General features: G+C 39.9%; 1 protein-coding gene across 1 annotated transcript in view; it reads right to left on the bottom strand.

The window, feature by feature from the left end:
* GFRA1 (GDNF family receptor alpha 1) overlaps positions 1-24356 on the bottom strand; it is a gene marked incomplete at its 5' end in the record, with an annotated part of 145238 nt that overhangs the window by 4300 nt on the left and 116582 nt on the right. The window contains one exon of the mRNA XM_082486271.1: positions 21794-21972. Within this exon, the coding sequence (XP_082342397.1) occupies positions 21794-21972 (179 nt within the window). The remainder of the gene's footprint in view (positions 1-21793; positions 21973-24356) is intronic.

Genomic DNA, 24356 nt, shown 5'->3' with positions numbered 1-24356 from the left:
AAGAAGGAGAAACTGGATTTCAATCCCGATTTTCTTATATCCTAAACACCCATTTTACATTGAACTGGAATGTGAGGCTTCACAGGAGGCCTCAGGTTCAGAGCTTCAGATATGGACAGTGTAAACCGTACGGGTCATACAAGCCTGGTATTTCTTAGTTCATCATTCAGCGCTAAGTTTCCTAATTCACACAAACATCTGTCTCTTGGAAACATTGTACTTTGCTGCTTAGGCCTGCTTTGGATTCGTAACGCTGTGCTAACTACAAGTCTGCTCTTGGTAGTTGGTCTCAACACCAAAGTTCGAATTTATGCTCCTTCTGTACTGAGTTTCTCAAAAGAGAAAAGAGAAAAATATCATTATTTTTTTTCTATATGCTGTAAATTCCTCCTTTACTTCATTCAGCCTGATAAACAATAGAGTGCCGCAGATAAAACATATTTACCTTTGAGAACGCTATTTTAAGGGTAAAATCAACAGCTAGGAACAAAATCAACATAAAAAAAAGCTTTTCAATCATTTTGATCAATATTCCCTAGCTTTCATTTGGAAGGCAATACTTCTCTGTATCCACATACTTAACGTAGTCATTCAACACCAACACCACTCATTCACATGCATCCTCTGTTAAAAAGTCTTCCTTTCTTAGAACTGAAAAGTAATTTTAATAAACAGGCAGGCTTTTCTCTTATCAAAACAGAAAGAACAGTATCTTCCATTTGCAAATACAGCAAAAATGGAACCTCTTTTCTTTGGGAGGGGGAGGCAGAGGGAAAGAAAAACTATCATTTTGAGGATGCCAAGTTTCAAATTGGAAGAGTACATTTTTACTGTTGAGTTATAAACCTGTAAAAATGGGTTATAATGGAAATGCTGGCATAGGCTGCACTACTACGATACAACAGCGCACCACTAAATCACAAGTAATGGAAAAAAAAAACCACCTACATGTTGAAGAGAGTGCTATAGAAAGCGTATGTCCCGTAATTACAACCTAAGGGGAAAAATTCTTCCTGCCCTACTCTTGGGCAGAAAGGACTTTACACATAGCAGAACTGTTGTATTTGTGCTACAGCAAGTGTACACCTTATCAGAGGTAAAAAATCAGGACTTGGAGATTATGCTGATAGCCTTGCTGGAAATACACCCAGGCTGGGAGACATGCATTTGAATTATAAAGGATATCCTCAGCCTTGCAACATCTTCCATTATCCAAGAAGATTAAACAATAGAAATGTGTGCCCATCGCGTACAGCTGCAGACAATTCTGACAGGGAATATCTCAGCCATCAATAAATTTGGGAAATGAGAGTTGTTCATTATGCAGGATGCCGAAGTTTCACTGCCAACTCCCATCCCAAGTCTCCTACATGCTTAACACACAGGCAAGAAGGTACCTTCCAAGGTGCTAGAAGTACCCAATTCCACAGGAGTAAAATAGCATGCACAAATGGCTAATAAGTCTGTATTCACACTTTTTTTTTGTTTATTTTAATATAAAGCTCTTATCTGCTGACAAAAAGATCTATGGGAATTTCGTCATTAAACAAAACACAAGCAGGGCTGGACTGATAAAAATAATAATTAAAAAAAAAAAAACAGTGAAAGAAAAGCCGCTTAAAATAACTGGCTAAACATATGGAAAGAGGTAGGAGATCTTTTGTACTGAGGTAAAATAGCATTTGCTAATGACTTACGCACTCAGCTGTGACATGCCTCTGCCTGTAAAACAAAGTTACGTAAGACGGGTTGACACTCACCCCGGCTTCGCAGGGAACTGGAATTCAGTAACGTGGGCTACTCTGACGAAGCTGCCCCCATACTGCCAACAACCTTGCACTCACTTAAGCTTTTACAGTCTGCAGAAATGAACATCTGCTTTTACAGAGAATCTTATCGCTGTGGTAGCACAAGCAACAGATGATATTTAGAGATAATCATATTCATGCACCTCCTGATGAGCTCTTCAGTATCCCGTATATTAGTCACACACGCGTTGTTTTGGTCTTTGCAACCTTTAGCTTTTAATATTCGAACTAAAGTGTTGGACTTAGTCAAGAGAGAAACTGGTAGAGAAACCCACCGCATGTCCAGAAAAGAAAAAATTCTCATGATCAGAAACAGAATATTACTTATTTCTTTCCTAGAAAGAAAGGAGAATCAGGGCTAGCAGAGGAGTTAGTGGTTTTCTGAAAGGAGAAAGGAATATTGTTTATAGAGATATTTCTCCTCCAGACACAGGACTCTCCATGTTTCCTTCTAACCCCAATGGCTCCTAGATGAGTTCAATCATATGTCCTTGCTCAGACATACCCTAAACCAGTCTTTTCTTGTCCGTCACCTAATCACCACCGTGAGATCCTCCCAAACCTAGTAACTCTCTGCTTCCCATCCCCCAAATCCTTCTACCTCCATCCTTTGCAGACACTATAGCCCTGGATTTATTCCCAGAAACGCTATCTTGCAATTATGCATCCAGCTTCTACAAATCACAGCACTACATGGTTAATAAATGCATTAAACACTGCAATGGTATCTCACCAGGAGTCAGTACACACATTACTTGTGGCTTGTCATCCAGCAGTATTTTTATATGCCCGCTGCAGCGTGCATATCTACGTTACTCACAGCAAGGAAAAGGTTTGACTGGGGACGGCCCCAGATGGAGGTGAGCTTTAATTTGGCGGGAGGGGAGGGAAGGAGAAGCACGTAAAGAAATGCGTTGGACCTTAATGCAAACAGGCACAGAGTGAGCATTCGAACTCAGAAACCAGTCCCTTGGTGTTAGCTAAGCACTTTGGGCCTTATGTGCTTTACGGAATGTATTGCTTAGACATTACAGTGAGAGACAACAGAAGTATCATTACGATAGAGATCTGTTATGTGGGTTGTTTTTTCAGCTAATTTTAATGAGTGTGCTTTTGTCCTCTCCTGAGATGCCTGGTTAGTTATGCTCATATTAACAAACCTTTCTGAAGAAGAGGGACAAATCTCCCGGAATACATCCTTCAAATGACCACGCTTCTGAAGTAACTGTAACAAATGAGGGCGCTTGCTCTTTTTGTTCTTCTCTTGTGTTGATTAGAGAGATTTACTATGCAGCTAACCTGTTTTTCCAACAGCAGGACACAAACAATAAGCAGAGAAATATACAGACTGTAAAAATGCAATCAGTTTAACTCTTCTGCGCTCACTAAGCGGTAGGTGAATCCATCACAATTGTCAATAGTATTTTCTTATTAGCACAGTAGTACTATACCACACTGGAGTATAAATTATTTTCAACAGGGAAGACAAGCGAAGTGCAGGTCAGAGACACAGGCTACTAAAATAAGGATCCAATTCAGCACAGAGCAATTTTGAAACCCATATCATAGAGCCAGGATGCAAAGCTATTTAAAGCTATAAAAACAGTCAGCTTTGCACAATCCCATAACAAAGAAGTTAGACCTTTTTTTCTGCTGCTTCTTTTTTTTTTTTTTTTTTTTTTTTTTTTCTCTGCTGAATCAGCCCTCAAGATACAAGCTTGGGGCATGAAATTATCGGTCGTCATTCTGCATAAAAGCACTACAGTGCTGTCATCCCACTTTGTACAGTGAACAAAGTATCTTTTAAAAACAAGCATTACCAAGACGCTGCTGGCACTAGTCTCCAAAGCTATGTAGATAACACCCAGTACAGTAAGAATCAAATCACAAGTTTTCAGCTGGGAGACATTAAGTAGAGCAAACCAGTTATCCCCTTGTGCCCAAATATGCACTGGGGAAACATGCACAGAGTTCTCTGGCTGCAACACAGGGCAACGAACAGTTTACCAGCCAGTCCCTTCAGATCTCATCCCCTCCCCGCACTAAGCTTCTGTCCCCCATAGCTTTGTGCTGGTCTTAAAATCACACAGTTTGTCCCTGTTGTCCTACAGGGGTCTTGTCTGGCTTTCCCCCCGGGGCTTTGCCCAAGCTGGGCAGGGCGGTGGACCCCAGGCAGCCCTGAGCACCGCAGGATGCCCCGACTGCCTTTGGGCCCAGCGACCCTCCGGTTTGCCAGTTTGAGCATTCAGAAATCATGAGTCAGGCCCCATGCAAAACCAGCAGACAGCTGCTCAGTGGGCAACACTGCGCAGTGACGGATCTACCTTCACAAAGCACTGGCTTTCTTAAGGGAACACACATGGCATTTAAAAAGTCACCTCATCGCTCAACATGAATAGATTCTTGTGGTTTTGAGTACTTAAGCACCAGAAACAAGGGAGAGAGGGCAACCTTAAAGCAGGGAGGTGTGTTTATGATCAGGAAAAGGATAAAGGGATGGTGAGTCTCCTGAGATCGTTTCCACGTATTCCTTCAGGAGGAACAGGAGTTAAAAAGAAAATGCTTCACCCCAAGACAGGCATAAGGAATCCTCTGGGAAGAAGGGCTGGGACACATGTAGGTCCCTGTTTTGCTAAAGCCAGCTTTCCAGCTCTTTGGTCACCAATGAGGTAGCACTGCAAAGTCCTTCTGGACACGGCCAGGTGGGCTAGGAATGGTGTCTCTTCCTCAGACCACTGGGTAACGATGGATCAAATTAGCTCTGGTCTAACAGGTATCCAGTGTAGAGACCTGGGTCTCTTGATAGCTGTAGACAGACACATACTTAGCAGCAGACGTGACTTCAGAAATCTGATAAACTGGCCTATTAGTTGATAAAGTCCAATACAGGTAGAGGAAACCCTCTTCCCCCCAACCTCTTCAATCTTAAAATTATGAGAAAATTGTATTGGGGGTGGGGTGGGGGTTTGGGAATAATCCTCCCAAAATGACCAGAAACAAGGGTGGAAGGAAGGGAAGATGACTTGTACTGTAAGAATTATTGCTGGACCATTCCCAGATCCTTATGTTAGTAAAGATGAGACCTAATTAAGTCCCATCTCTCACTGCACTTACACGGTGGGACAATATGGCACAAAAACTGCCTAACAGCAATCTTAAAGGTTTTATGAAAAACAGATCCTATCAGAAACACCAAACTGATCAAACAGCTTACAAGGACCAGACACAGAGATCTTCAAATATTTATTTCAAGCAATTAGTCTCCCAGTGAGCACAGCACAAAATATGACACCGAGCCAAGACAACTGAACTGACTGACTTACCTTTCATGGCAGTACAGTAAGTTGCTAACAATTTTGTTTTCGTGTTCAGTCATTCATTTATCTGAGTAAAATGAATTTGTATAGTCCTAGATTCTTGCTTCCTATTTTTAGGGGATATTATGCAATTCTCCTAATATGGTCTTTTCATGGATTTGCCTCAAGCAAATATTTTTTGCATTAAGAAGGGCACAGGAGAAAACAGAATACTAAAAAGCATAGAAGGAATAAGTTTTGTTAGGTTACTATCTCAATGGCTTAGGCTGCCTTGTTTTTATTTTTTTTCCCCTCTAGTTATAAAACTGAAGAGCCATGTAATCCAAAGTTGAGTTGTTTGGGATTTTAGTATTAAAACCCCTTTCCCTAGTGATTCACCACAGCTATCAACCCAGTGCCACACACAGCAGTTACAGGTAGCATCTGGCTGTGGCGCACTGAACAGCATCTAAAGAAAAGCGGCGTGAACACAAAGCTATCGCGACGCCCGTTAAAAGGCATACTCGCCTTTTAATTTTGAACAAAGGTAAGCCGTTGAAGAACCACAGATCCCACAATATTTCCCCAGGCTGGAGCGCGTGCTCTTGCGTGTCCGAATATGCAAGCAGAGCTGTTCTGTGAGGCAGCAGGCGAAGTACCTACCTCCCCTCTTAGACCGGGCTACGTGGTGCGCTGGAGTGTGCTGTAAACACTCCTGAGCAGCTGTCGGCCATGGCTACTAGGGGACTAAAAGCAGCTCAGCCAGAACAGCGCAGGCCTGCGTCGCGCTAATGAGCCTTGAAAAGAGGCACCATACTAATGCAGCTCCAGCGCTTCTACACGGCATCTCACGCCTCCAGGTGGGCCTCGGCAGGTAGCTGCCAGCTGGAGGGGGGCTGCGGTGTGCTGCTCCGTGCCAGGCAGGCACGGACTAGGCCTGGTGCTCGCGGGCACGTCGTCCTTCACACCAACAGGGCAGTCTGCGGCTGGGACTCCCTGCTAAGAAAAACTTGGGAGCCTCCCACGCCAAGGGCAGAGTCGCAGCGGGGGTGCTCGCCGCACCGGTCGGCCTGGGGAGACATCCAGCCCTGAGCCCTCAGCAGGTGGAAGGGATTAAGAAAAGAAGGCCACGCATCGCCTCGGCGCTCGGGCAGCAGGACCAGGGGTGCTCTCCTCTGGTTCTGCAGCTGGAAGGAAAGATCAGGCAAGCTTGCTTGAGCACCAGCCTGCACGAGGCCCTGAGCATTACAGGAAGCTTCTGCTTCTGCTATGCCAACCTTAAGCAAGCGATATTATTGCCGGTTTCTTGAGCACCGCGTTCTCTCATAAATTTTAAAAGGGAAGGGAAGAGAATGACCATGAACATCTGCTTTTGGTTAAGCGACTAAAAACGTTCAAGAATTTTCTCTTTATTAACCGTATGTGCGCACGTGTGTGCTGTGAGTACTGGCATGGTTACGCTCAGAAAGAAAACACAGAAAGCCTTAAAAGGCTTTCAAAACACCGCAGATAACAAGCGACTTCGCTGCAGTTACAGGGAAGCAAAAGCAAAGCCGCAGGTCCTAAAGTATCCCTGCACAGAAAGAAAGGCAGAAGAAACCAGCCACTTAGTTGAGGTGCCCATCACACAGCTATGCCCTCCCCTCCTCACTTTTGTTTACACGTTTCAAGCCCAGCGTATTCCTTTCCTTACAGCTGCAGTTATGTGACTGCGCCTGAACCGGAGTCCCATTAAATCATGACATGATTTAGAGACTGTTGTTTTATTTTGGTTTGGTTTTTTTTTTTTTCTTTTAAAGTAATTCAATCGTGAACAGCTTGGATTTGGATTAATTGGTGAATTTTGCATTTTTGGCCCAATCTGCTCCAGAAGTACCACTGAAATAAAAATTTAAAGCATTTTCTCCCCGTTCCTCTAATCCCGTAGATGAATTCTGCAGGTGCACAGATGCATCCTCAGAACTGGCAGGGCTGAAATTTTAGTGAAGTTGCTGCAGTACTTGCCTCAATATCCATGCTCCTCTCTAGCACTGAAAATACCATTCAGGATAAAAATGTTAGAAAGATTGTTTTTAAATAACGCAATCAAATTTACCAAGGCGAGTCTATAACACAACCAGGCTATGGCATACTGGGGTTTTGACAAGCAGCTCTTCCCCAGGAATTCAGCCAGAGCCACACACATAACATCAAAAATTTCACCCAAATAGTTAATGTTTTGGCAAAGTTCAAAGTCACCGAACACAGGAATTTTTTCAAGCGAAATCTAAGACAACTTCAATTTTAAGCAGAGCTGCTAGCTGTGTCTCTAACTATTTTTATTTTCATTAGAATATATGCCTTTATGCTTTTGTAGAAAGGTATTCAAATTCACTATTAGTATTCCTGATTAATAAATTCTGATAGCATCTTAATTGCTAAAAGTGAATTAATATCATACAATTTTGATAGTTGGCATTTTATTTTCTACGACAAGCATATGTTTCAACAGATTTAACTCACGACTGAAAAACAAAATAAACATCCAGTTGGACCTGTCCACAGATCTCCACTAGCTAAGCTAGACCTTGGTTTGTCCTGTCAGCTTCCTAAACATTATTAAAAGGCCCTTGCAGTATGGATCTTAAAACTCAATACTGGCGAGAGGCTTTGATGTAGCATCCTCCATTCATTATTCCCCTGCTGAAGTGAGCGAAGCAGAGAAAAATCATCCTTTCTCAAAAATACTCGGAGTGAAATCCTAACGCTAATTCTCTTTAATGGGCTATGCTATAGCAGACTATACTTTAATGGATGATGTTATAGTGGCCTTCGTCATATCCATTATTTACATGCGAGCGATGCTCTCACACACAACAGTTATGCTGTAGTTAATGAAGCTATTCAAATCAGCAGAGAAACTCTCAGGTAAGAGGAGTCTGCAGAATCCTGACCTTATAAAGGTGCCTTTTTCTCTACTGCCCTGAGTCCACTGCAACAACAGGAATTCTTCCCTTCTCCAGGCAGCAGCAAGTGAAACTGAGAAGTAACTTCCTAATATCATCTGCATATATGGCCTCAAATTTGTGCTCAGTATGAAGCACTGAGAAATTTTTTCCATCACTGAAACAATCTCATAGACACGAAAAGTATTGTGAATGTTAGATGTTTAACAATTATAACCCTATTAAAACAAATCTGAGCCTATAATAACCAGATTATGAAAATAATTACGAGATTATTCAGAATTGCGTTCACAGGATATGATCCAGCTTTGTTTCATCTTACAAATCATTCACAGAAGGACAGAAGGCTTACATTTATGTTTACATTTAATAAGCCAGAAAATACAAATAGATGAATGCCAATAATGCAAGTAATAGAGATCGACAGGATCAGTTTGAGCATATTTTGTAAGGTTTCCGTACCAAACTAGAAGAAGCTTTTGAAGATTTATCGTGAGCAGTTTGCCTACTTTTTGAAGTATTATGTTGCGGCAGACTGGATAGTTCAGGGGATTATTAATGGGATATACAGCCTTATATTCTGAGGTAGCTACTTTAATCTAGCTCAGGTCAATACTGACAACTATTCTGTAGGATTTTTGAAATGAGGAGGTGGTTCTGGGGCACTTCTTCTCTTAAGAGGACAGGTTCAATGCACAAAAGTGGCACTAATTTGCACCTCAGGCAGTGCACTCCATCAAAGAGACTGAGGAATTAATGGGATATAGGTTTATAACGTCGCAAAGCACTCAGGATGTTTCCCCATGCCCTTCATTTCCCTTTCCGTGAGATGAGCTGCTCTGTTAAAAAGGGACAGTCCTCCTATATCCTCAGATTTTTCTAAGTCCATTGCAAACCCTACAAGAAAAATCTTGAAAGTGCTCTATGCTACCAAATTTTAACATCCTTTAGTGGGACTCAAGAGAGAGATTAGAAGGTTTCACCTAGAAAAACATCTTGAGAGTGCTATCTGAAGAGAATCTTGATTGATGAGGGTTGGCAACAAATATTTCCCTGAATGTTTTATTAACAGTTCTGGACTGAGCTGAGGCAAGTAGAAAACAGCATCAAGTGAAGGGTGGGTTTTGTGATCTACCTACTCATGTATCTAATACTTGCAAGCATCTGCTTTGTCTTACTAGCAAGTTTCAGTGTCAATATGTTGTCACCAAGTTTCCAAAGAGGAAGCATTAAAAAAAAAAACCACGTATGTGTGTGTGTCAACTACAGCAACAATACATCTTCTTGTGTTACTCCTACCTCCAGACCAGCGGGTAGAAAGTCAGAACTAAGAAAGCATTACTAGAGATGAGAGATGAGTATAATGCAGACTGTGTCTACTGTATATTAACGTATGTATTTCGTATATGCAGGCTGCATAAGCACACCAGCACTGGCACTGCACGTGTACTGAGCTGACCCAGTGAGAACTGAGCTTAATGGGTTGACGAGATGCCACGTTCAGCGGCCAAGATGGGATTAGCCTCTCTAGTATTTGAGAGCAGTATGCTTAAAAGGGATCTGGGGTATCGCTACGCTGCTCACACTCAGTGACCACTTGAACAGCGTAGGATGTCGCATTTCTGACATGCTGTGCATGGATGGACGTAATTGCACTACAACAGGCTTTGTACATACCAAAGGGCAGCAGATGATGAATGAGGACTTGCAGAGCATGTATGAGCAGATGCGTCTCACTGGCTTGGAGATTTTTTGGAGTTGCAACTTTGCCAGTTGCTCTCTTTAAATGTTCATGAAACACCAGAGTCCAGTCTCCTGTTACCTTGTCGTGACTTGTATTGCAGGGGCTGTCCCTGTAGTATGGACCCTGGGCGACCAGTTCAGCTTCCAAAGAGCAGAGCTCTCTCACTAAGGGCACTTACCAAAAACTTGTACTGCTACTAAACACAACATTGTATCTGAGCCATCAGCCTGAAGGTGAAAAGCCTCTGCTTCATTAATGATTCCTAAGTATCCTCATTAAGCTGTTCTCTGGCTATAGACCGGGCGCGTTTTTTATCTGAACCTTTTCAGTTGTGCCTATAACAATCTGAATTTCTCATCTGCAAATAACCGTGACTGAATCCTTCGGAATAATCAGGAAATCTTAATTAAAAGTAATAGGGGTTAGGCCAAATCTTGATGAGAGCATGATTCTGCAAATAGTTGCAAGAATTTGTCAAACTAATTAAGTTCAAAATCAGTATGAAAAAAGGGACATTTTTTTCCTTCTGAATTTGCATTTCACTTCCGAAACTGTCTATAAGCAGTTAGTTCCCTGCAGGAACAGATCCCTACATTTGCCCTCACAACCAGATAATTACAGCGCATGTATGACTGATGTGTGCAGAGTAGCACACTCACATAGAATTCATTATATAATGGTCTTCAAGAATTTAACTTATATACACACAACTTACAATGCGCTGTTTTTTTTAGAGGAGGGCAAGCAATTGTAAAAAACATACTAAACACTGTTGATCAGAAAAGTTCGGGTCAAACCACTTTTTTACATTTCTGCAGACACTAATTTTTCACAGACACTTGTAACTGCTTCGCTTTCATCCATGCACACTTAATTTATATGCCCACTTACCCAACTCCGCACAAGTTAGGCACTTACGACGGCAGGCAGCTATTTACATCCTACCCGGTACATGTCTTACCTGCCATGTACACAAAAAATTTGAAAGCACACCTTTCAAATCTGAGCATGAATTCAGCACATGCAAATGTTTACGCGCATGCGGTAACGCATACCTGGCCTTGAATTAGAGGCAACTTGAGGCTTCTGAAAATGTCAAGCTGGAAAAATAAAGTAGTACCATGTAATGCAGTATTTAGTAAATTACTGCCCTGAATACCTAATTCTGTTTTGAGAAAGACATGAGGGAGGATAATCCTATAATTCTTTAGGACACATGCTGAGGGAACCCATGAAAAAATATCCTGCATTATGCACAACAGTCGGTCTGTTTACTTGTGGCTCACAGAAACAGCTAAGCACGCAGGAGGGCTTAACCTCAGGTGGGATTATTAGGCCAAATCCACTGATGAGGACCACAATTTGGTGTGAAACAGTTAGGCTCTCCTCCAAAGTACAGACTAAAATAAACTTTCTGAGCTCCTATTGATTTTGAAGGCAAGGAACCGAAACGGGTGACAGCGGCTCATGTTCTGGAACTTAACAGCAAGTTGAAAAACGCTGTGGAGTACATGGCTTGAGGGCAACGTAGAGATCTATTATTCAGGTAAGACAGCTGATTAGGAGTCATAGGGATAAAAAGTAAGTAGGAGATAAAGGGTGTGATTTATTACCAGTATTTGATTACTAATGTACAGTGAAGACTATAAGTAAAAAGAGCAGAGAGGTAAAAAGCAGACCAAAAATATATTTCTGTTCAGATGTTTTGTTATAATTAATTTTTTATTAAGAGTATATGTTAGCCAATGTGGTTAAAAGGCTGTATTTCATTTTCTGTCCTATAAACTTGGTTTGACTACTTGAAAAATTTAGGCATGCTATGGAAAACGTTCCACGTTTTAGGTCTTCAACAGTGTACTATTTTTGCAGCTACGCTGCCTTGTCATCAATGTATGATTTAGAATGATTACTTGTTATTATTTAGAATGATTACTTGTTATTGTATTCTAATTTCCATTGGTCTTTTCTATATTTGCTGCTGCTTACAAGGAAGAAACTATTCCCAAAAAATCTTCTTTATTATCACTGAAATGCTTTTGATCATATCTGCCACATGATAACTGAGAGCCTGGGTAGTTTATTTTTTAAGAACATTAGTTTATGGGTTACATAGAAATATCAAAGAATGATGTATATACATTTAAGGAGTAACTGATAATTACAACGTACACTTAAGGATAATTGCAGTGTACACAACTGTGGAGTTATTCCATTTTTACAAGTGTATAAACAAAAGCAGAATTTGATTAGGTTGTGTGATTGCCTCTTTAGACTCAAATGACTTTATATGCATAAACACACTTCATGGACTTGGGTTTGCTGTTGGCAGAGGAAGGCAATGTATCCTCTTTAATCAAGGACAAGGAAGTGGGGTTGCCAAATCATAATACAGACCTACTCCAATCTCTTGATTGCACCCCAGTACGGCCACAACCCCCAGCCCCTTCCCCACCGTAGCTTCCAAGACAGCCAAACCAGTGGTGGCATGGTGACTCCTGTCACCTCCGTACGGGTCAACATCCCTCCTGCTCAGTCTTGTGCAGTCTTTTTTTTTCCCCCTGAATCTGCATTTAGTCATTACATCATTAGAGGAAATATAGAAGAATGTATACTGATAAATTTAATACCAGAATAAGTCTATGAGGCAGTTGAGTGCCCAAAGATTAGAAAACGGATCTGCAAGAAGCAAGGACAAAAAAAAACATATAAAGAGAAAAGGACAGATAGGAAAATGATCTAATAAAGACCAATGGTTAACTGGAAGAGGGGTTTCAGAGATGGAGTAGATATGACAGTAAATTGAGACTAAAAATATAACAACTCATGTCACATAATAACCAAGACTAGTTCTGCCTATTTATTTCCCAAAGGGGAACTTTCCTCCATGATAAAATAGTGTATTTCTTGAATTTCTATTATTTCTAATAGGGAGGGTTTCCAAGAGTACAGGAAGGTGTTTAAAAAGGATCTTAGTGTTTAGAGCTATCTGTGTATGAGTTTAAGGGAATTTATCTTTCTAAAAGCAGTGTCATTTTCTTTGCTGGTACTGCAGAGATGTTTAGACCTCCAGAGGAAAGGTTACAGTTCTGTGCCAGGGAAAGTAATGTTGCCGTGAGACTGAGTGTAAGAGGATGAACAAATCTGCCACATCCACTTCCACAATTGGCATGTTCTGCAAGAAGCGTAAAAGGGCAGAATATAGTAAACGCCTTCAAGCCCATTTTCAACCAGTGGGTAACATCAGGTTATGCTTTCTACTTTTCTGAGCACTGGAGTACTCAAATTCATACACCTTCCCCAAATGCTTTAACTCTACTATATTCTTCACAATGATTCAGCTAAAACCAGCAGCAAAGCAATCTGAACACTTAAAACTACTAAGAAATAGACAAACATGTGCACGAGACTCCCGAGGCTTGTGGACATCTCTACTTGCCTGATACCTTCTCAGGACCTACCACAACAGGGCAGAGGCTTCTGCCCACTACCCAGGCCTTACCTTCTTTAAAACTATTTTGGATTGAAAATAAACCAGACAGAGCTGTAAGCATAAGACAGTGAACTTTAACTGATGCTTTGCTGTAGCAGTAGACAAAATACAATCAACCACTTGTCCCAAAGAATAGCATAGGTTTGGTACGCTCCAGGAAATAGCTAGCTAATCTACGCAAACAACCTGTTGGTCATTGAGAAGCGCAGAAGAGTCCAGAAGTGTCTGCAACAAGCAGATTGCAAAAGCCAACAAGGGTGACAGCAAATCAGAGAATTACAGCCCAATTTGAACGCAGTAGTCATCCATGAGCTGTTCTCTACCCACTTATATACCCAGGGACTCATAAGAATACCAGGGAACAAAGATTTTGGGAAAAGACTCTGGTGTTGGCAGCCTCACAACCCTACTCCAGGACCTGGGACCATCTCTCCAAAGCTCTGGGGAGTTCAGGGAGCAGGATAAGAGACAAAGGAAACCTCACGGCCCTGCACCAGGACTGTGCACAATGCATCAGGGTCCCTCTCCAGGAGTGAGCCTTCTCCCCCACGGAACAAGGAGGCTGTGGAACAAATTGATATGCTGCACCCCCTCTGTACCATCCCCCCACATGACAGAGAAGGCATGTAATTCGTAAAACTGTATGCATCTGTGATTAAAATGCTTCGCTATCCAAAATTATTTAGCCTCCACACTGTCAGTTGTCTTAAACTCTCACGCTACAAAACAAACCCATCAATACCTGCTTCAATCACAGTGTTTAAAAATACGTTTCAACTATAAAAGTCTTGTGAAACCCTTTTGCTTGCCTAGCAAATACCAATTCTTTGCAGAAATGGCAGAATTGATGAAGAAAGATTTTATTTGTTAAGTTTGTTAAGTATTCTGGCAACTGCTGAGTTATTTTCATACTTCGGAAAGAAACATCTCTGTATTGACAACTGTATCAATTAACTGAGATTGTACCAGTCTTTTATTTTGGTTTTCCTCGTGTTATCTCTGTGGATATACTTTCTGAGCACAACATAATGCATTGATATAGTTTATAATAGTAAAATATTTCTTGTTTCTAGAGGACTCGTATACACTATGTGGTTTTCAGGATAAATAAAGGCTGTGAGATGATATCTTAGCTTCACTTAAATTAACTGTTACTCATTGGGTTTTTAAGGTCAGAAGCACCTTTTCATTATAAGCCTGCAGAACAGAAAGTATGATGGGATTCTGGTCTCTAAGTAGGACTCCTGCAAGCTATTCCTATTAAAAGAAAAAAGTACTAATGATTTCAAGGATTCTATTTTTGTTCTCTGTCCCATTAGAAACCTGGTCCATGATGGCTTTTGCCTGCACTTGCTTTGCAACAGGGTGAGCCTGCTGGCATAACCAGAGCCACTTTCACTTGCACAAGTATAAATGGAGGCAGAGCCATGCCAAAAACCTAGTATTTGCTATCAGCAAACGATGTGTCTTAAAGAAAGCACTTTGTCAAGTCTCATAAACACACAATATATTATGAACTATTCTTCCAAAGACAATATGATTAAACATCTACCATCACAATGCAATGACCTAGAATTTTTAGTAGTAGTAGTTATGCCTTAAAATTAAATTATAATACTGTACTCCATTTTATGGCTGTTTTTTTGCAGGCTATAGTGAGCAGTGTGTCTTAAAAGGGAAATACATGATGGACTAGATATTGGATTGAGAACTAAAATTGGCTGACATTAGGAACACCTTTAATATGATGAAGAACCACATAAAGTAATAACATGGGCTATGAATAGTTTGATTTGTCTTATCGGATGTGATCCAATTTTCTGATTCCAGTTTATTCTAGCACTTTGTATTTTTGTGGGTATTCCTATATGAGGATACCAATGTGAAACACAGAAACAACTGTGGCTTAGGGGAACACTGCAAATGCTACATCTGCTTTTAGTAGTAATAATTTGCAAAATTCTTTCTGAGGATAAAAACTAATCTGTCCATAGAAATTTCAATTTTCTGTAAAGGTGTGTAGTACATTTTAATAAAGTTGTATTTTTGTAAGTCATTAAATTGGTTTTTAGTAACCTCATACTCATTTTCAATTGAACAATTATTAAACTATAAAACAAAATTGCATGATTCCTAAAACTGTAGTCTGGAGTTTTACAGTCTGCTATAAAGCGTTGTATTATTATAATACACTAAAGATGCTCAGACTATTAAAACTTTTTTTAAATGAACTGTAAAATATGTTATCATTGATGAAATAATTCTAAAGTGTTATGCTCTCCAGCAGTATACATGCACAATGTTTTGGTATCATGAAAAGCATGCTAATCAAAAAACCACAATTCAAACTGTAATTCTAATATGCAAAATAAACCACTTTGCTGTCTTTCAGTAACAGAAATTTATTACACCCGACTTCCAACATTAAAAATGTTTCATTGGAGTATTGATCGTTAAATATAAGGTCCAGCCTCACAGAGAGCTCTACGTGCGAAAGAGACCGAATGTTAACGAGTCTACATCTGTGTAGCTCTGATGATAACAGCAGAGATGTGCTGACTTACACTGTTGGAGAGTTTTAGTCTGTATTTTACTCCACAAGTCATGACTGATCATGCAAGGGGGCCCAACGTTCAACTGAGAAGTTCAACCAAGGCTGGTAAATGAGAACAATTTTCTACTGACTACTGATGGCTGATGTCTCATAGCAACGCTGACACGAATACGATACGTCTGAGCCTATAGGGTACGATACTTGGCTGCATCCTCAAACTGTTCCTCTGATGTTCAAAAGAGAGGCAAAAGACTCCCTGTACTTTGAAATTAATCAGCCGTATTAATCAGATCTTTAACTTCAGCAGGATTTCAACAAGTTTGAAATGATCTACCTTGTGTGGTCCTGAAAGTCTTTGGCAATGACGGTGATGAAGCCAAGAGCAGCCTTGTTCCGAGTGGGAGCAGTCTACGTGATCACAGCGTTAGTACATATGTATGTATACGTTCACTGCAAAGCAGCCTTTTGCCGCTGAGGTCCACTGTTTGCACAGCAATGCAGATGGACTGCTGATTGCTTTCCTGCCTGTGAACATCGAGATTGCCATACAGACTGAAAACCCAAACCTGTCCCTCATGGTGACCTGACCTTCTCCGGTTCTGCCTGAAAGGTGCAAGAGCCGTGTAGTAAATGGGTACAGTCTCAGGGAATTTCATACTTCCACATTTTTTGAGGACCCACTCCAGCACGGTGCTGAAGCAAACAAGGATTAACTTTGCTGAAATCAATGTCAAAGCAATCAATAGACAAAGCAGACTCTGTTTTGGTAAAACACAGAATTTTGTTCAGTGCTCCCCAGATTAGGAGTATAAGATTAAAGATGAAACTTTAAATTATCCCTGGCTGTCAGATTTTACTCTGAACATGCAAAGCACACAAGACTTCTTTAGGTACAACAGAATTGCTACTGAAGCAAATTAAAGATGTTGCTTTTTCAGAAGAAAAGCTGCCAATAGGTGTTCTCTAAATCACTTGTACCAGCAGGCTGACCCCATTATGTCAGCTAATCCTGGAAATACAGGAGGAAAATTTAAATCTTTTCATTCGAAACATTTAGTCAATATTCTTTTTTCTATTTTTTTTGTATTTTGTTCTGGCACAGCATTGGGAGCTTTATATTCCTGTCTGCCTTTTGCCCCAGACTCTAACTTTCTGCGTAGTTGCAATGCCGGGAGGAAGAGGTCCCAAGTACAACTTCTCCTGAAGGACAGAGCAGGAAGGGAATTTGGAAGGACAGTGCTTGTTTTTCACAAAATGAAAACGAAACAGAAAGATCACAGGCTGTGTGAAAGGGTGGGGAAAGGAGGGTGCCAGGCATACGGGCGAACTAATACTGGTCCACAGGATAAAAGTCAAGTTCCCTTTGTCTCTATTCCAGCATTACCGTCTCAGCAGTTGTTCCATCCCCTCATCAACAACACGCCTACGTGCTGCCCATGTTTCCTGCTTACGTTCACCCACTGCCCAATTGCCAGTCCACGAAGCTCCATACCTGCTGTGTCCTGATCCTCAGAAAACTACGCTGAAGCTTTTAACCCTCTCCAAACACCTACACAATGCTTTATAATAATAATATTTAGCACACGGGAAGCTACATTAAATGATTATAGACAGTACTTCAAACACCAGATTAGCAGATCCTTACACAGGGCTAAAGATCTGCAACAGAGAGACCTACAAGGAAAACCACAGTCATTTTCAGCCTGTGAGTCATGTTGAAGTCCTAGTCTCCTCAGAGAACGGTGAGGCCTGTCTCCTGTTCTTGTCCTGAGACTCGCCATAGTAGATATTTTTTAAAGTCCCAAGTTTATCTGGAATTATGTGACTTTGTGGAAGAACAGCGTGCAGTATGACCCACGTCTATTCTAAACACTCATTGATCTTGCATGTAAATAGAAATGGAAATTTCCCCCACAAAATGTTTGAGCTTTTTAATTCCTATCGCATAATTTTTAAATTTTGCTGCTGACAGTACAAAGACGTTCACATACTGGACTCGACTGAAAAGTACTTGCCTTCAGTCTGAAGGGCCATGTATCTCAATTAAATGTGTCCACTGCTCACACTTCAAAAGCAAAAAACCTTAAATTCCCTCAGAATGCTGAGCTAAGGTTAACTGGAGCAAGACATTTATAACGAACGTGGGAAAACAAAGTATAAAAACTAGCTAGGGAGCTGATAGATTTCAATGCATAAATTTAGACTTAAATGTCCTTAACCATCTTGACTTCTATCATTTCTGTCCTGTGCAAAATGTCTTCTAAAATATTATAGCAAACCCAGTATGAAAATCTTAGTTATTTATCTCTGCTGATGATGTAGTAGCAATTGGTCTAATCTATCACTTGAAGTTTATTTCATTATCATCTTGCAGTTCCATGCATCTCTCCTAAATGCATAAGCAGCATTTTTCTTGAAGAATACATGGTATGAGTACACATCTGAACTCGTTCTTTTGTCCTTTTCAAATAATCCAACATGACGGTTCAAGCAGTGGCGGTAGAACACGAGACTGAAAGACCATAGCCTTTTTTTGACTGGCATACTGAACACAAGTTACAATTAGGAATGAAGGATAAACAAATATGTCAGTTAAATAGAAGACATTACAGTGAAGCTATCAGAAAAAAAGATAGGGATGGCAATTACTTAATAAAATACGCCTGTATAAGGAGCACGCTGTTAGCATTCATCTTCTTTTTTGTTCATATAATTTTATAAATTATTTTTATGCGGTGCTGAGGATCCTTTGCAAGATCTCAAGCACCTCAAAAAAATACTTGAATTCAGATATTTATATAAAACTAACCACGATTTACTCTCTGTGTTTAGCAAACTTTGTTAGAAGCCAGATTTATAAAAGAGTTTATAGGATGCTTGAGGAAGTTAAGCATCTTCCTAGCAAAGATGGAGTGCTGATTTAATTTAGGGATAGAAAAAAGGAGTATATTACACAAATCCATGCATACGTAACCATAAAATATGCATAAAAATAGAAGAAAAACCGTTAACAGAATAAAAAGTAAACACAATATAAACATATGTTAGAAATCAACATTTTCTCTATCAATTTGAAATAAGAAAATACCACCGTAATGGGAGAACTGCAAATTCTTACAGCAACGGTAAGTTGAAATGAAGAACAATTTCTAAACAGCATCACCGTAACATAAGTTATTTAGAATTCCAAACCTTCAACAGCTACTAGAAATAAATATTGAGTACAGGTAAACAAAGAGTATCTCATATTTTCTTTAAGCATTCACAACCCTTCCGCTTTCCAGGTTTGCCCGTGTGCATGGCACAGCGACAAAACCATAAGCATATTCGTGCTTTTCATACAACCATTCTGAACAAGTCAGAAAAAAACGTATCAAAAACCGCTCAGCCGGTGAACTCTTGGCAGATTGGGTTAGTGCCCTGTATTTTACAACCCCAGGAGGTTAGTATTTGTTCATTTCTATGGCAATTTATACTAATCAATCACTTCCTGCTCTTTCTTCCCTTACTGTATTTATTTCTATGGCAATTTATACTAATCAATCACTTCCTGCTCTTTCTTCCTTCACTGTATTTTTAAACCCACTAACTAGGATATGCAGCCTCGTAGCATCTCAATGATCGTTTCCCCATCCCCTCTCTGCCATTGTCTTTTTGTGCTGAGACTAATGCTTTTAATTCGACTTTTCACAGTGTTTAGGCTATATTGCCTTTTTGAAACCTTTCAGCTCAACAGCTAAGCATATAACAAAGCTCTTCAGATTGCTTTTGGTCGCACTAGTTCATGTTTTGAAAATACTACAAAGGCATATTTTTCATGGGAGGAGAGCCTTGGAATGAATACCCTCCTCCAAGTGCCATATGAATGCCTCCAGTTCTTTTGTAAAATTTGCATTGAGGTTTAAGTCTCACATGCAAAGTGGCACCATACTGCCCAGCAAACACAGGTTTCTTTTTAAAAAAACCTGCGGGCTTGTTGTGGCTCTATTTGTAAGTTATATTTTAATGCCTTTTTCAAAAAATAAAGAGCTTTGTTCTTCACGTTTCAGTTCTGACACAAGGAAGTAGCGAGCACCAGAATGTCGTATTTCACAAGAATAAAACTGCTTGATTCACATAACTTCAGTGACCTTTTAGTACAGACTTATCTATAGCTTCTACAAAACAGCAGAGATCATTTATTTAAAGGAAGCTGTTTTCCCCACAGACCTTTACTTCTTGTGTCAAGTACATCAGGGGTGCACTTGAAGTCGTAACACAGCTTTGAACCCGTGCTGATAAACACACGTGGGGTGGGATGGGACTTCAAAATGCCAGAGAAACAGGAGTAAGGGCAGGGAAGAATTTCATTTATTTTCAAAACGCTGCGTGCAGCATCTCTTCAGGCTTGAGGAACATTTGCAAATCAAACCGAACCCAATGGGATTTGTGATCACTTGCCATTGCTTCAGTTCATTATTTATCACGGGTACTCTGGTCGCATCTGGAGGCCTTACTCGATTGGGGACTGCACAAACACTGAAGGAAAACGTGCTCTCTCCCACAAAAAAGCTTTTTAATATAACATGAAGTGAATTAATAATATCCCATCAAGGTCTTGCTTTAAAAGCAAGATATTCCAAGTTACAGGTTTAAAAGATCACGTTTCCTTTCAGCATATTCTATTTGGTCAAATGACTACTGCATGTAGAAATAGCTGCCTACAACCATCTCCCCCTCATCAATAACTTACAAAGCTTAACTAATAGTGAATGCACAGATGTGAAAAATCGAATTAAAACACGAGGACCTAAAGTCAACAACATCTATCATTAACCCCATGATTTGTGACTCCGTAAGGCCTCTGAAAAATGTTAATTCATACACAATTTGCCAACGCAAAATAAATGGAGAAACTAGAAAAGGATGAAGATAAAGAGCGGTGCAGGAACAATTAAGAAGCAAAATACATTTCTGAAGGATATGAACTGTCCGTTTTAGTGAACATGGAAACTTTGATAGAGTTTAATACGAAGAATATAAAATCATGTTTCTATAAGGAAGTGAAATGTGAATGCTACAAGTGTGGAAGAGTTTGGGAATCCAGAAAAAAATGAGACCTTAAACCTCGGGCACTTTCATTTGTGTCACACAGCAATTTTCCTTCTGTAAAGACAAAAATAAACAGGCCAAGCCGAACTATCCCTTACCTAATTTTGCAAGTAAACCACCAGAAGTTTTTATAACCCCAGATTCTAATCTGGCCTGTCACCTCTTTCCTGCCCTGATTTTGCAGTTGTCTCTGCCCAAGTTCTTCAAACTTTCTAAGAGCTGAGTATACTGCCTTCGGCAAGTGACGAGCTTCTTTAAATCCAGAATCAATGACGCAACGTGAATAGAATAATTGAAGTGCCAAAGAAAATCACGACGGCCATTGGCCAGAATCACTTCACGACCTTGACCCCAGTTCAGGAAAGCACCCGATTCAAAATCGCTTCTATCTTTGTCCAGTTTCTTCACCGTGTAGTTTGTAGCACCACATATTCTCCGATATCCAGACCTACTCAGCCAAAAAAGCTCTTAAGTTTACTGCCAATAACATAAGAAAGAAGGCAGCAGAACATGTTAGCTGACATTTAAGAGTTCCCGCTGAATTCGGATTACTCAAGGGATTAATTTAATCTGACACATCCTGGCAGGGACGGGAGAGTGCCACATTCATATCCAAACCTGTGATAACAAATTAAATACTATGCCCTGTTTCAGAGTCAGAGAGGCAATAAAGTCCACTTTGAAATATGCGTTTTTCTGATTTAAAATAAGAAAGTCTGATATTTTGCAATATATCTGGCTTGTAACTACAACATGGGAATAAACAGCTATTCCAATTTCAGCAGGCATCTACTTATGCTACTCTGTACACGCACCTATGAAAAACTTTCATTTATGCAGTGCAACAAGTACAAGACGCTCTTACCTGCAGGTTTGCACATGCTGGTGAATCGTTGTGGGTGGGTATTTCATTGTTGGTGGTCTCTGAACCCGTGTTTTTGAGTCTGGAAGCTGTTGTAGTTGTGGCTGTAGTGGTCTGTACTGGTAAGATTGGCTGCCACACATTCACATCAGTACCGTTGCCGAAGGCCTGAATTGCATTTTCTGTAAAAATAAATGACAGGCAATTTTCTGTTTCTAAACAAACGGCAGTACTGAGTTTTTAATCATTATGATTATTCTTCCATTGAAAATGTGTATTTATAGAAACGCAATTTTTACGCTGAAAAACGTGTCTTAATTTTGAACATATCAGAAACACGAACTGGGAGTCTGGGGTCATGTAATTATCTGGTGCAGCCTCTTCTTTGTAACGTTCCCAGTAATTATTGACAGAAGCTCTAGGACTTACTGTAATCATATTTGTTACCATCCAAAAGCCTCAAAAATTTACTCTCAAGATTTAAAATACAGTTTGAATGTTATGTCCTAATTCAGGGAGGTGATGTTACATAGCAACCTAAAAGCAGAGAGCAGGCAAAAGATTAATTTATTTCTACAGCTTGTTGTAGTAAAACTAATATGCCTATAACTACAAAATGGTTTAACTAAGACAATCTTCTCCTTACAGTTTTCAATCAAAATCTGCATAATTAGGTGAGGGAAGCATGCTTAAACTAAAACTTTAGAATATAAAAGTTAAAAAGCTTATGATAGTCTCATGGGATTAAAGAGTGTGTTTATGGCAAGAGTAAATTGGTTGGGGGTTTTTATAAACAAATAGAAAAACAGTTTTTAATCAGGTCTTTGGGGATTCAACATGGATTTAGGGATTTCTTATTTCACATTCTTTGTACAAGAAATCAAACAATTTCACTGGGGACTAATATGTGGAAGTTATTAAACTTGAGTTCTTCTCAGTGGTATTCCTTGCCTTATAAAATAATTTACATTTAATTCTCATCTGAAAAAGATGTATCTTATTCTGATATTAGTTCTTAGAACTCCAACATGCAAAGAGAAGAATTCGTAAAAAGCACCACAATCAGCTGGGTTGATGGACACAAAGTGGGAAGAGTGCAATGATATTTTTCTTGCTTTTATCTGAATAAGGCAATATATAAAGTGAAATTTTCCTACTATTTCCTAAATTAACAGTAACTCTGTTTCTATTATTACAAGAAGGATCACAGAAATACATACAGTCCTTCCAGTTTTCTAAGTAAAAGTGGTCTTTACAATTAGTCTTTAATTATTTCATAGAATCATACTTGATGATTGTCACGGATGGAAATATTTGACACAGTTACGATTTAGCAGCAATTCAAAATTTATTAATGGGGGAGTTGCACCACCACAATGATCCTTATAGGTCCCTTCCAACCTGAGCTATTCTATAATTCTACTTTAGAATCACAGAATGGTTTGATTTGGAAGGGACTTTAAAGGCCATCTAGTCCAACCCCCTGAAAACACGCAGGGACATCTTCAACTCCATCAGGTTGCTCAGAGCCCCCTCCAACCCGACCTGGAATGTTTCCAGGGATGGGGCATCGACCACCTCTCCGGGTGACCTGGGCCAGGGGCTCACCACCCTCATCGTGAAAAATTTCCTCCTTATATCTAGTCTGAAGCTACCTTCTTTTAGTTTAAAACCATTACCCCTTGTCCTATTGCTACAGGCCCTGCTAACAGGTTTGTCCCCATCTTTCTTATAAGCCCCCTTCAAGTACTGAAATGCCACAATATGGTCTCCCTGGAGCCCCAACTCTCTCAACCTGTCCTCATAGCAGAGGTGTTCCATCCCTCCTCATATTTTTGTAATATTTCAAACATATAAATTATATTTCAATGTGTATTTTATATATAAAATTTTCATACATATTTCAAATATGTCTCAAAAACCATGACTATAAGGAGGTGCTTCAAGTGTCTAACTGCTCTAGTGAAGGTCCTCTCAATAATTTTTATTAACTAACTCACTGCTTTATGATTTTCCCCCCACTTGTCAATTCTTTTTACTGCAGTATAAAGCAGATGTGAACAAAGCCTTTGAACAGATAGGGAGATATACTGAATCCCATTCGGTTCAGTAGGATTTCTAGAGTATGTAAATGAATGTCAGGACACTGACTTTCAAAGTAGCTAAAGTCTCAAAATGGATTTCCAGAATTTAAGATTGATAGGCTTGTAGAAGGTCTGATACGATATTGTTTACTTTTACCCAATCAGTGTCTGCCTTGTTTTCTGGGTACTTCTGTTAAACAATCTTGAGTAACTGATTCATTCTTCCAAAGCTTAATAAATAGTGTATCAAACAGCACCTCGAGCCACTCACTTTTTGTACGCAAATCTCCCCATGTCCTCCCAACATGCTGCCTATTGAGAAGCTACCATTAGAGATTTCCAGACCGCTATACTAAGATACAGACTGAAGCCTGCATTAGTATATAGGGCTGGATGGGGGAGTCCGGATCATTGAGTTCATTTGCCATATTTGAAAAAAGCAACAATGTGTGCTTCTTTTCATAAACTGATGAAATATGATT

This window comes from Vanellus vanellus, assembly GCF_965231255.1.
Source record: "Vanellus vanellus genome assembly, chromosome: 7".
In the NCBI taxonomy this organism is placed as follows: domain Eukaryota; kingdom Metazoa; phylum Chordata; class Aves; order Charadriiformes; family Charadriidae; genus Vanellus; species Vanellus vanellus.
Note: the sequence above shows the minus strand (reverse complement) of the source record. Positions and strands in the feature narration are given on the sequence as shown.